At 40.5% G+C, this 13,565-nt stretch overlaps 2 protein-coding genes across 2 annotated transcripts in view; one reads left to right on the forward strand and one right to left on the reverse strand.

The window, feature by feature from the left end:
• The window catches only part of LOC136866170 (uncharacterized), a 1,405,624-nt gene that overhangs the window by 167,648 nt on the left and 1,224,411 nt on the right, over positions 1–13,565 (reverse strand). The gene's annotated exons all lie outside the window — the stretch shown is intronic.
• LOC136866169 (putative carbonic anhydrase 5) overlaps positions 1–13,565 on the forward strand; it is a 90,228-nt gene that overhangs the window by 68,189 nt on the left and 8,474 nt on the right. Inside the window, exons 5-6 of the mRNA XM_067142899.2 lie at positions 1,265–1,409; positions 10,944–11,034. Coding sequence (XP_066999000.2) covers positions 1,265–1,409; positions 10,944–11,034 — 236 coding nt within the window. The remainder of the gene's footprint in view (positions 1–1,264; positions 1,410–10,943; positions 11,035–13,565) is intronic.

Consider the following 13,565-nt stretch of genomic DNA (forward strand, 5'->3'; position numbering starts at 1 on the left):
AATAGCCCGAGTGCTGAGTAAATGTTTGTGGTCAATCTAGTTCTTACTAGATCCTGTTTGGTGAACCGCGTTTCACGTCGAGTCAGTGTAGAAACTTATATAAGTTTTTCCCTTTCCTAATCCGATGTAAATATTTGAGATGCTTTGCTTATATTGTGATAATTGTAAATATAGCGTAGTGAAATGCCACTAGTATTTTTCATAGTTCGTATCATGTCCAATGGTGTCTTAATTTTCGTTTAATGTTAAATTTTGCGGCAACTCTCCTGAATTTCAATCCGTATCATAGTGATACTTAAAATCTTGTTACTCCATACGAATCAAATACGTATATGCATACGCGTACAAATACGAATACGAATATGAACTTGAACATTAGACAATCATTTGAAGTTATCTTTGAAGTTCACAAGTATTTAATGTTGTGTTTGAACTTTCATTTTGCATTTAATTGTTTGCGTAATTAACCTTTTGTTGTCCAATTTCTTTTCAATATTATTTCTGTGATAATTTTATAATCATTTTATTATTTGAATTTCATTTGTGACAGTATGATTCGGGGTTATTTTATGAATAAACTCATCCTACCCCATATGATTGTTTCTCATTCGAGTTAAACCTCTATTTCCTGTCATATACTTATAATTAAGTGATAAACTTCGACATCTAGACTTGCCCTTCGACAACCAACCCACTTCTCTGCCCAAACCTGAGTTACTCGGATGTTTGATCAGGAATGGGGGCATCGTCCTAGAGGGTTATTACCCCTGGGTACGGTACACTACGACTCTGCATTCGGGAGACGGGACAAGACTGGACCTCACGGCTGATCCGAACCGTCGGCTGTGTCCTGAGGATGGTTTTCCTTGGTTTTCCATTCTCCTGCAGTAAGGCGAATGCCGGGACATTTCCTAGTATAGGCCATGGCCACCAACCCCCTCACCTCCGCACATCTCCTTCACTGTAACAAATCTCCCGGCCTGAGGGATGACGTTACCGTCTAAGAGGCCCGCTTCACCCTTAAGGGGAGGAATGAAAACATTTTAGTACTAGTAGTCAATGTGGGTGTGCCTAAAAGGACCATCACCTCAATGGATCCGAGGACACGAGTTTACTATTACTTCTTCTTATGCTGGGACGTGGGAAAATAACAAGTTACTACAGACAGTGTTAGTTTGATATTTATATGGGAGAGAATATTCGCAGTTAACTAGCTAACCTTGAAATACATTGCGGTTATTTGGTATTGATTATTTGTTTTCAGTGGTTCTGAATGGTACATGGTTACCAGGTAGAAGACCATCAATAGTGCTGACGTCTAATGGTCTTAGGTACGTGTTGGACAGCATACACTGGCACTGGGGACGAACAAGATTCGATGGTACTGAACATGCATTGAACAATGTGAGGTAAGAAAGACGGTGTGTATCTAACTACTTTCTATACACGTAACAAAACTGAATGTGAGCGATGTTTGTTACACCGTAACTCATAAACGGATGGAGATATTTAATTGAAATTTGGTGTACAGGGTCTCTCATATAAACCGAGACCGAACGCACGGTGTTTGTATTCTGTGCTACGGCAGCTGCAGTATGGGAGGCACGCGCATAGTTCTTGACCTTGCAAGCAACCTGCACGTGTTCGACCTGGCAAGCATGAGTCGCCAGTGTGAATCTCAGCTATTAACGTGGTGAGACAGTTATCATTGCAACACCGTACTTTCGTATGTAGAAGTTCTGGGTTCATCTTAATGGTCGTGTGAATAATCATAACTCTCGCTATTGGTGTGCATAAAGTACGAATGGTGGTTAAGAAATCCCTCATTATGATAGGAAGATTGGTGTTTGGTGTGCTGTTAGCGAATGATGAATAATTGGGCCTATTATTTTTGAGATGACAGTAAATGCGTAGAGGAACCAAGATGACATTTTGACGCCTTTCTTCCTCAATTCATGGAAGCAGAAAAATCGCGTGGATGGTTTCAACAAGATTCAGCCCCTGCTCATACAGCAGAAGATTCCCTTCTTACAATCTGGGAAGTGTTTGCAGACAGAGTGATCAGTGCTGGTCTATTTCCCCCTCGTTCTCCAGATCTAACAGTGTGTGATTCTTACTTGTGAGATGAACTGAACGAAAAAGTGTATCGGACAAATCCTCACACATTGGAGGGACTGAAGGAACACATTACAGTGGCAGAACTCAGTCGCGTCAGCCAGAATGTGGTTAGCAGATTCTATGCCTGTATAACCCAGGAAGGACGACACTTCCAGCATCTTTTATAAGGTAAGATTTCATGTAAGATTGTATACATGCTTAAAGCGGGCAGCGCCGCGCGCGACAGAAGTTCGGCCGAGGCAACTGTCGTAACGCAGGGTATAAACATTGTGGGGGTCTGGGTATATATGAGAGACCCTGTATGTTTAGGTGCATTTTAAACTTAAATAATAGGCTTTGTACTGCGCAGTGCCTACAGTAAAAGGAAACGTACAGCAAGTCGGCTTGACCTTGATCCTAAAAAGTTCCAGCATTCCCGAACGATTGCAGATAGATAAAACGACGATAAAGAAATTATTTTTCGATTTTAACTATAACTACAAAAAAGTAATGGAAAGCATACAGTATGTCTATCTTCAATACATAGCTCACAATAAATGTTATCAGTTTCCGTTTTTACCGCAAACAGAACAGTGGACTGTTCGCATGGTTATTACGAAAACCTGAGAAACTTCACGGAAATAACCTATCGCATTGGTGAGTAAATTTAATGACGGGGAGTATTTCGAAAAAGTAGTTTTAGATATCTCTCTCTCATGACTGAGTATCGTGACCCAAGGACTTCGTTGCCTTTCACATAAATTGCTGCCAAGTTGTCACAATTTCTCCTCCAATTGAGGTTCAATAATTGCAGGATTCTCTGGTACACAACTTGACAGACTGTCTTGAATTGCTGGTTATATTACCACCAAAAACATGTAAATACCTCCCCCCCCCCACCAACAACCGGAAGGCGAACCGGTGCGCCCATGTTGATTCGACAGAACTGTTGTCCATGTTTGATTGCAAGAAGCACAGCTCCAGTTCATTCAGACGCTAAACTTTGGGGTGCTGTTAACAATGTTGTGGTTACATTAATTGTTTAAGATAGGAAAACAAAGCATCCTACCGATTATTTTCTACCAGTAAGCTACGCACACACAGATTAGTGTCAGCTGACTTTTCCCAGCGCATTTTCTGTTGGATCTGGTGTAATCTTTCAATTGAACGGTCGTTTATCAACCTGGGAATCTCGTGCCTTTCCTGTCAATTTATTATAGATCAACACGAAGGTGTGGTCTCGTTATGTAGAAATAGTTTCTGAACATACGCGAGTGATGCCGCAGCCCAGAGGCTGGTTGGATCCTCAAATAGCACCACCAACGGTTATGCAGTCATAGGGAAACCAATGGCAGCGACAAAATAAGGTGTACTAGGCAAGATGAGTAGTGAAGTACTTTGTCATTGCTTTCCACACTGAGCCAAAAATGCTATTGCAGAATGACTGATCCTGTGAGCAACACCTTTCATAACACTAGTCAAGGTCCGAATGTCATTACTCAGTACCACCCATGTCCATACCGTAACAGCTACAGTATGTATGAGACCGGGACTTCGGTGGAAGCTACACTTTGCTCTGGCCCTTGCCTAGAGACAGAAGTAAAAGTACTGGATCCATAGAGACATGGCAGTAGCCAGACCTAATAATAATAATAATAATAATAATAATAATACCATTATCAATACCCTCGCCTCCGGGTTAGGACAGATTATATCTAACTAACGAAATACAGCAGATCTTCTGAGTATACAGTACTTAATCGTTAGGTTTCATACGTATTCGAAACTACCATGGAACAGAGGAAGTTATTGCAACTTGAAATACACCAACAATGTTAACGATACAGTAGTAGAGTGTCCACTCGGCCTACGTGAGAACAACTGAGGAGCTACCTGGCGGTGAGATAGCGGCCTGAGTCTCAAAAGCTAAGAATAACGGGCTAAAGGATTCGTCAAGCTGACTACGTGCCACCCCGTAATCTGCAGGCCTTGTGGATGAGCAGTCGTTACGAAGGCTAGTTCCCATAAGGTTGTAGCCCAATGGGGTTTGTTTGTTTATTTTTTATTTCTATAGAAATGCACAGTAGACGCATGCACAGAAATGTGCTGAAGGCACAGTGTGTGTATTGCTATACATCCGTCACTGTGCCCATCTCAATCACAACAGTCTTGTAGTGATCTGTTTACCTGCAGCAATGCGTTAAGCGAGGTTAGGGTGTGGCGTCCTCAGCATTACCCGTTCACTCTCTTCCCACCCTTTTCGGTATTGGAGTGGCCTTCAACACTATCCCTTCACTTCTTCCCCTCCTTCTCATTACTGGAGTGGAGCGGTGTTGATTGTTTACATCGGGACATCTTTTCTGTGCATGAGTATACAATTTCGCTTTCGCTGCTACACAACAGCACAATGGAAATGTGGACATCGGTTAGCAATGTGATGTTTTGAACATCACAGCATGTACATAAAATTATCAAACCGTGGAATTAATTGGAAAGATGTATATATTTCATTTATGGTAGGTCATTCTAAATTATTATGCATTTATACAGGATTATTCACCTAAGATGTTATATGGAAATGATGTCTAAACCATCAAATATATCGGTATTCTGTTTTCATATTCATAAATGATACCCCGAGGCTTGTAAAATAATGAGTTACATTTTCTCATGGGGTGATTAATAATCGAGATATTGATACAAACTCCATATTTGTAAATAGATCGGCACAAATTCATACAGCTGGCCTAAAAGTTCAACTACGTACAAGTTGAAATATGTAAGTATTTTAAAAATCGGACAGTTACTTTTTGTGATATCAATACGAACAGCACGCGCGGTTTTGCATGCCGCATCAGACAGCGTGCAGTCGACCAAGGAGATATTGACGCGCAAGCAGTTTCCTGGATGTGATTCCAGCCACAGAATAGATACCTGGCATGTAAACATATCGTACACATATGATAGGTTTGCAAAGTGTGTATTGCAGGCGAACTCATGACACGACAGGGAGGCTTGATGATTTTAAAAGGAATAAAATAAGTACTTTGACTTCAAAGAAACCTAACGAAAGCTATAATTGTCACTGGTTTGTGTGTACCGTACACATTACTGTATGAATTGAGAAATAAACATAACACATGACACCTGAAAAGCTCCTTCTAGAAAAGCAAATGAAAAATGTCCGAGGTAGACTTCATTGGACATGGGAACATAACGTCTCGTCAGTGTAATTGTTATGACACTGACTGCAGTAGCGTGCATTCGGGAGAGCGCAGGTTCTATTCCTGCCTCTCCCTATCTGAAAATGATTTTCATGGTGTCCCATGTTCATCACAAGGCAAATGCCGGATTGGTACCTTTGAGATAGGCCACGGTCACCAAATCCTTCCCATTCCCATCCGTGGGGCAAGACGCCAAACTTGGCGCAACCTGTTACACATGGATTTAAAAAACAGCCATACAATAACGTTGCACACCCAGGCTATGTTACGGTACATCACATTATGTGTACGATAGTTCACAGTACCGTATATGCCTGATATCCGTTCTGTTGCTGGAATTAATGCCGAGAAGCAGCTGCGTGCCAATACGGCCTTGGCCGACAGCGCGCTGTCTAATGTGGCACGCAAAAGCTCAAATGCGGTTTCTGTTGATATCTTCAACAGTAACTGTCCGATTTTGAAAATATTTGAACTTGTACGCAGTTGAACTTGTAGGCCAGCTGTATGTATTCGTGCGATTCCTTTTAAAAATATGGAGTTGGTATGAATATCTCGGTTATTAATCACCCCATGATAATCAGTAGCACATTATTTTACAAGCCCCTCGGTATCATTTAGGAATATGAAAACAAAATACCGATATCTTTAATGGTTCAAACGTTATTTCCCTGTAACATCGTAGGTGAATAAACCTGTACAGGATTTTTGGGCATCTATTTCACATTATCACTTCATTTCTTTGTACCACGGCAATAACTAAATCTGAACGAGTTGTCCTGAGTAAGGTATTACAACGTCACCCGTATTAATAGCTTGCAGTAAATTTTCAGCATGCCGAGGTCAGCCGACCGAACATGCCATGCTAATTTTAGAACTTTACCACGAAAAGGACGTCATCGAGATTGCAGAATTACTCTGTCCCTCCACTTTCGAGCGAGGCAGTTAGAATTTGTCAACTCCCACCTCTTTCAGCTGGTTACCTGACGCTTACAAAGCCGCGAACTATCAACCTATGTGAATGAACGATACGAAACAAAATGATGGATATACAGCGATGGAAAGAAGAAGGGAGAGAACATCAAAACTGACTGGACCATGTGATATGGGAGATGGAGGGAGATTTTGAGTTGATATACTTCAATGACAAGAGCTCGAGAGGTTCTTAATATCAGAACGTCTTAACGTCTTAACATCAGAGCGTCTGAGGTCTTAACATCGTAGCATCTGAGGGCCTTAGCGTCTGAACGTCTTAGAATCTGATGGTCATGATGATAGAGGAAGAAGATCTTTCTCATCTTTCTTATTATATGAGAGAAAACAGGGCAGATAACAATAGGAGGTTCTCCGTTTAGTTTACAAGTCCATTTCACATCTGAGTAGAGCACTACTCAAAGTTACTATCATTGTGAACTGGCTGTCTTTCTTTTTTGTAAGTTGCTTTACATCCCACCGACACAGATAGGTCTTACGGCGACGATGGGATAAGAAAGGGCTAGGAGTGGGAAGGAAGTGGCCGCGGCCTTAACTAAGGCACAGCCCCAGCATTTGCCTGATGTGCAAATGTGAAACAACGGAAAACAATCTTCAGGGCTGCCGACAGTGGGGTTCGAACCCACTATTTCCCGAATACTGGATACAGGCCGCACTTAAGTGACTGCAGCTATCGAGCTCAGTACTGGCTATCTCAATGACGAGAGAGAAAGTTAGCGAGAGACCAGTTTTGACTTGTCTAGCAGAGGAGATATTTTGTTACATCTTTAGCTACGCTACATTTCTATAATACGGAAGAATACAAGTTTATTCTCTCCATGAACGTAACCCAAGGTAGTTTTGATATTCAAATTAGGGCTCAATAACACATTATGTAACGAGTATTACAGGAAGTGTTAAGGTCAAGAAAGTCGTTGTCCAATTAGTGGGCACTGCACGAATCGGAAATAAGACTGGTACTTACTACGAGAGATGTGAACGGCAGTACGAGAGGACCATCAACCAACAGCTCCCACATCGAACGTGTCTAGATACCAGAATCTACAAATGGTGAGTTCTTGGCATAAGTTACTGCAAGTCTCCGCGTAAGAGTTCATTTTATTACATTTTATTTCATTCAGTTTTTCTTATGTTTCCGTTAAGTTCTGTTTTCGTAAAACCGCTGCTACGTTTATCACCCTACTACACAGTTAATTTAATTATTACTTTCATAAATTATTATTAATGATCCTTAGTTTCCTATTTTGAGTGTACTTAATGGTTAGTGCTCTGTCAACCCACCTCTAGGAGTATCTAGAGTCTCATTAGCTATTACTATTAACTATCAACTGTTGTCTTCTAGCCATAAGTTTGAAGGCTGGCGCCCAAGAGATATTGTTTATGGAGAGGAAAATGAGCGAGTATTTATTTATATTAAAATTAAGGTGCCCCAGCACGTCACAGCAGGCCTAGATGATATCACTTACGGGATTTTGCAACTCGGTAGTTGAGGTCATAAGATGATGACGATGATGACGATAATGTGATTATTATTAACATTGATGCTTTTCCTCTACTTGTAGACATGATATGGGCTTTTGTGCTTATGTAGTGTCAAGAAAACAAGGTGAAACTCTTTACGTTTCGCAGATATCTTCGTTCCGCGTCTCCTAGAAGACGCCCAAAAGCCCATATTGTCTATTAATATATTCAAGTTGATTTACGTCGCACTGACACAGACAGTTCTTATGGCAACGATAAGATGGGAAAGGGTTAGGAGTGGGAAGGAAGCGACCGTGGCCTTAATTAAGGTACACCTTCTCATTATCTTCGGTTCTATTTCGCTTTGAAATAGCCCATTAGTACTATCCTATCCTTGATGTTGTCCCTGACTACGATATCACTCAGTGCTTTCATTAAACTTGTCAACATCATCCCTACCTGCATCCCCGCATAATGAATAGACTGAGACAATTCTCGTCCTAACTCCTCCTACAGCTAAATCTACCCTAATCACTCACTCATTTACTGTAAGTGTCTAACAGAAACTATACTACGTGCAGTGGTATTCCTGATGAACAGTTCTACCCCACTCTGCCATCCCCTTTCTAACACCTATTAATAATACTCTATAATATCCTCTCCATTCCTCATAATCTCCCCTTACCCGAATATCATAGCTCCTAACACACCCAGACGCATCGCCTTTGCTGATTCAGCCAGTTCTACCTTCGTTTTTCCGTAAGTCCCATCAACAATGATAGCTCCCCATCGAATTCTATTTCGTTCACCAATTTGTTTCCAAAGAAACCCTCGCCTGTCAAGTGGAAAGGGACTCCGTTACTCCCATAGGTCCGACGTTTGCTTAAATTCTGTGAAGCAGGATGCTACCTTATTTATACATGACCCAGTGAGGATTTTTCCACTAACGGATTAAGGAACATAGATGGATTATATAGTCCTAGCCGCCTGAGCATAATGAGGGCCATGGCTCAGAATAAGTCTGAGATGCCCACTGCTATTCCATAGTAACTGGTATCCCGACTCTCAGAACAACTTACTAGGCCACTGTTGCCCACGGCTCACAAACTGGGACATGATTACAATATCCTACACTATGAAACACTTACAAGGATACATTTATTGTAGGTTTAATGAAGTATTTAGTATTCAGTATTTATTAATGAACATAAGAGGCTTCCATCCCAGATACATGTTCACAAAGCAATAATCCTATCAATAATAATAATAATAATAATAATAATAAACAAAAATCTACCTACAAAACAACTAATCTAGCCACACCCTGACCTTTCATTCACCACATGACCGTCACAACAGATAGTTCTGCAATAAAAAAAAACCCGCTGACATTACGTTACAACAGATTCAGCTAAAGTCCTTGTATATACAGCTGCTTACATCGCATTCCTTGTTCCTTAACCCACTTACCCTGGATTTAAAGTACACCAAATGACAACAATCGCATACTGTCTTGCAATCTCGCAATCGGTAAGGCCTCTAAATTTCGCACATTCCATATCATTTTATTACTCAATTACTTCGCAATCTGAATGCCCATCGCTGTCACTCGGTCTTACTTCACCTCCAGGCTCGAATTCTACATTATTCACTATGTACGCATCACCAGCACTTCACTTACTGCTAAAATTACCTAACGAACTCAAACCACTGGATACTGTAAAACAAGACCCCCATAAACGTTATAAACACCCGTCCCCATTCCAAACACATACCCCATTACTCCTTCCAAGCTATACTCACCACTATTGCCCTCTGAATCTCCTTCTTCCATTTTTCTCACACATGCGTTTTTAACCGCACATAAATACCCGTTCAATTCTCCTCCGTCTTACCATTCCTTAATAATCCACCCTATAATACTCCACTCGTCCCCTATTCCTAACATTTTCCGATGTTTTGCACTCAATAGACTATTTCTGATCTTACTTGTTTCTTCACAATTACCTAATAAGTGAAAATCGTTGTTGTCTGCCCCACAAAGTACACATACCGACTTATCTCTATCTTTTAACCATCCCTTATTTTTTATGAAATCCCATTAGCCACCATACCAACTCTTTCCTGTTTAACCTCTCAACGTATCTAATATTTATCTCCGTTACTTCTTCTACTTTATTAAACACTAAGAGAACTTCTTACTCTACTTCCAGCCAATAATTTCTGCCTATACATATCTTTAATCCTCCTTGACAGCACCTTCATCCCTCTAGCTTCTGTCTTCGTCCACACCTATTCCCACATGTACCCCAAACCTATCATCTCCAAATATCCCTTAAATTTTTCTAGCCAGCATCCCTTTTACATGCTCTTCCGTTGTTGTTCATACGCAGCCTGTAATACCCTCCCCCATTCCTGTCTTTTTAAATTCATCCACTATCTAACTATTCTTTTCACACACTCAGATTCCAAATCCTCCCCGCACATTAATCCCGTCCCTGCATTAGCTGTGCACAGAGGCAGTCCCATCACCATCTTACCGAAATTACTAATAATTCGTCTTAATTCACCTCTTTTCTCAACCAACCCCATACTTTTGTCTGAGGCTAGGGCTGCCAAACCTCTGCTTTTTACCCTACTAATCTGATCGTTCCAAGTTCCTTTACTGTTAATAATGACTCCTAAGTATTCCAACTTCCTTACTTGTTCCAACCTTTCTGCCTGCAGGACCCATTTCCTGTCTTCCCCTCTTCCTTTGTTTACCTGGGCTACTAGCATTTTAGATTTATTCCCATTAATTCTCAAGTCCCATTTCTTCGCGAAAACCGACACTGCATTTAAAGCTTTATACATCCCCCCTGGAGTTAGAGTCATCAATATCACATCATCAGCAAAATTCAATCCCGGTGTCTCCAACCCATTAATTACCGGCACGGCCCAGTTTTGTAGGTTTAATGAGACAATGAAGAAAGGAATGTGCTCTGATCCGAAAAGATTAAGAGACATCTGCGTATTCGGAGAGATCCCTAACAAGTTAGCAAACAGTGGTTAACCTCTTTTTTATATCGGTTTGTGAATCACGAGTTAGATTTTTCAATGTTTGTGTTACTGTTTTGAACTTTGTAAGAAAATTGATATTTTTTGTAAATTATACTTTCCCTTTGGCTGTAGATATGACATGGAGATGCACATTGTGACGCGGCTGGCCAGCAACTCAAGAGGATCATCTCCCGACAGACTGGTCTACAGTCAACTCTTCCAGGTGAGTAAAATGGTAGTTAAGTGACTCTGTTACGGAAGCGTTTCTATTGATGGCCAACCCCTGCAACTTCGCAAGCGTTCTTAAAACGTACAAAAGAAGTATCTGTTAACTCATATCGGAATCTACCTTGAAATTTCTCCAAGAGAATGGATGAACCATTGCACAGTGAGAGAATTTTAGGGCCAGTGGCGCAGAGTTTCCTTAATCGGGGAACGCAACAGTTGTTGCCATTTGTCTACAGAGTTCAGCGGTGGTTGCAACCGCACAACAGAAACTTGAAATATTTAATGACATTTGTTATATGCCAACGTTATGAAATAAAAATGCTGAAATTAGTAGCCTTTCGCGCAGAGTCATAAGACATTCCTTCTTGTGAAATATACCTAAGGTATATCTTGGAGATTGTCCAAACGATGACCAAATCAGCTAATTGTTCTCCTGTGAGAGCTCTACACTGATTTGTTTCTTAAGCTGAACGCATTCCTTAAGGGATATTTTGAAGAAATTTTCAAACGATGACAGTGTCATCTACACTGTCTGTTTAGTTTCTTAGGCTGAACATTTTATGCAGCCTGAAATGTATTATAGAGATTATGGATTTGTGTACGACCTAGATCACTTACACACGGGAATCTTTCTTGAAGTCGTGTTTGGACTTCATGGGCTGACAGAGTTAACAAATATGAATAAAAATGAGCACAAATTGTGCAGTAGTCAACATATACGGAGCCACGGAACACCTTTCATTTTAAACCACAAAAGAGAACAGCACACAAGTCACGAAAGAGTTTTTCGATAGGCACTCATTCACTAACAAGCTGTAAGGCCAGGGCAGACGCAGGTGCATATCCCATCCATTGAACTTTGCTGTCAGCTGTCGTGTCGCCGATAGGAAAAACATAGTGCGGCTGGTTCTTAGTTCAAATGATCTCACTGTGGAAGAGTCTGAAGCAAGAAACACGCTTTGATTTTGAAATGCAACGTCATGACGTATACATTGAAGTCTTTTGAGGAAAAATAACCGGAAGTAGCAACTGAACACCAGCGTTTGCGAAGTTTGACATTCTTCCAATATTTATATGTTAGTATTATGCCAATTACAGTAAAAAAGAGAAATAAGAAAGCAACACAAATATAGAAACTGATATTTGTTATGAATATTACTTTCCACACCTTCAATTCTTCTGTAGATTGTCTTCATCGAATTGAAATAAACAATGCTTTTAGGAATCACATTTTAACCACTCATTCCTGAATTTTTGTTGAGAATTGTAGTTTCCCCTACTAGTAGAAACTGGAAAACTCAGTAAACTATTTCAACACCGCACATGATATCACATTATAAACTGTCTAAACAACGCACAGAGAGCAAATTAATGAATGTTGACTTTTATCGTTGCCTTATTACAGCAAATAAACTTTGTGATATCGATGTCTCGGGAACCATCAATCCAATAAGAGTGGCATTTGTCATGGAATATTTCGCGGGCTGCTGTACTGGTTGAATGTTATGCCACTTGGTAGCGCTCATCTCTTTACGCACCACACTCTATGTTGTGGCAGACAGAACATATTTTGAGATGGAGCGGTAGACAACTCTACTTCTTGTTTCCTTTTGTTGGTTGGAAGTTCAGAATTATACGAGTTTGATGTTGCAAATAAAGTGGTAATGTGATTTTTGAATATACCTGGGAAAAGTGTGTTAATTGACGGGTAACTGCTTCTTTCTCTGTTTTTCTGGACATCCTAGGAACCAAGGAGGTTTTTCTTTTCTTTTTTCTTATATGCGAAAGAAAATAAGTTTATCTTTACATAAACCCGAATAATTCTGCTAACAAAAGGTTCGTTTTCGGGGGTGACAAGAATGAGATCGTTATTGAATCCTACCTCCCTCCTACTTCTCTTGTCATGAGAACAGGAACACACAAAACATGACGAATATAACTGTGGGGACAATGCAGAGCCAACATTGTTGTGTAAATTGCTAATTTAATACAAAGAGGATATTAAATATTTGAATTAAAAACTCTCAATTTTTTCCAAATTTTATGAAAAAATAAAGGCTAAAATTTTGCATGGGTTTCGAAATACGCACTCAAGAAAGGCCAAATTTAGCTCCCAAAGAGCTAACTTGACAGCATTTCTGAATAACCCGTGGGTCGGCTCATGCGTCGAGTCGGGCAGCTAGAATGTTGGTATTACATGTGCCATGTGATCTACACAGCGTCACCAGTTCAGGCGAGCCGGCCACCAGACCTTCCCACACTCACCTCTTACTATTTCACATGATGTTTCGGTCTCTAGGGTATCATCAGGCTCTGTGTGATTGTGACGTGATTTTGCTGCTTTTTACACTTTCTTCAGACAAGACGAAAAGAAATAGCAAGAGGCAAATATGGGCGGACACTGTAATCCGGGATCATCGAACAGCAGCCTTTAGGCCAATATTTTATAAATTGCTCAAACACTTAGACATTCTTTTTCATTATCTCGGACAGCATCATTAAGCACCACAACATCTAAAATATACA

Source organism: Anabrus simplex, chromosome 3, assembly GCF_040414725.1.
Source record: "Anabrus simplex isolate iqAnaSimp1 chromosome 3, ASM4041472v1, whole genome shotgun sequence".
In the NCBI taxonomy this organism is placed as follows: Eukaryota; Metazoa; Arthropoda; class Insecta; order Orthoptera; family Tettigoniidae; genus Anabrus; species Anabrus simplex.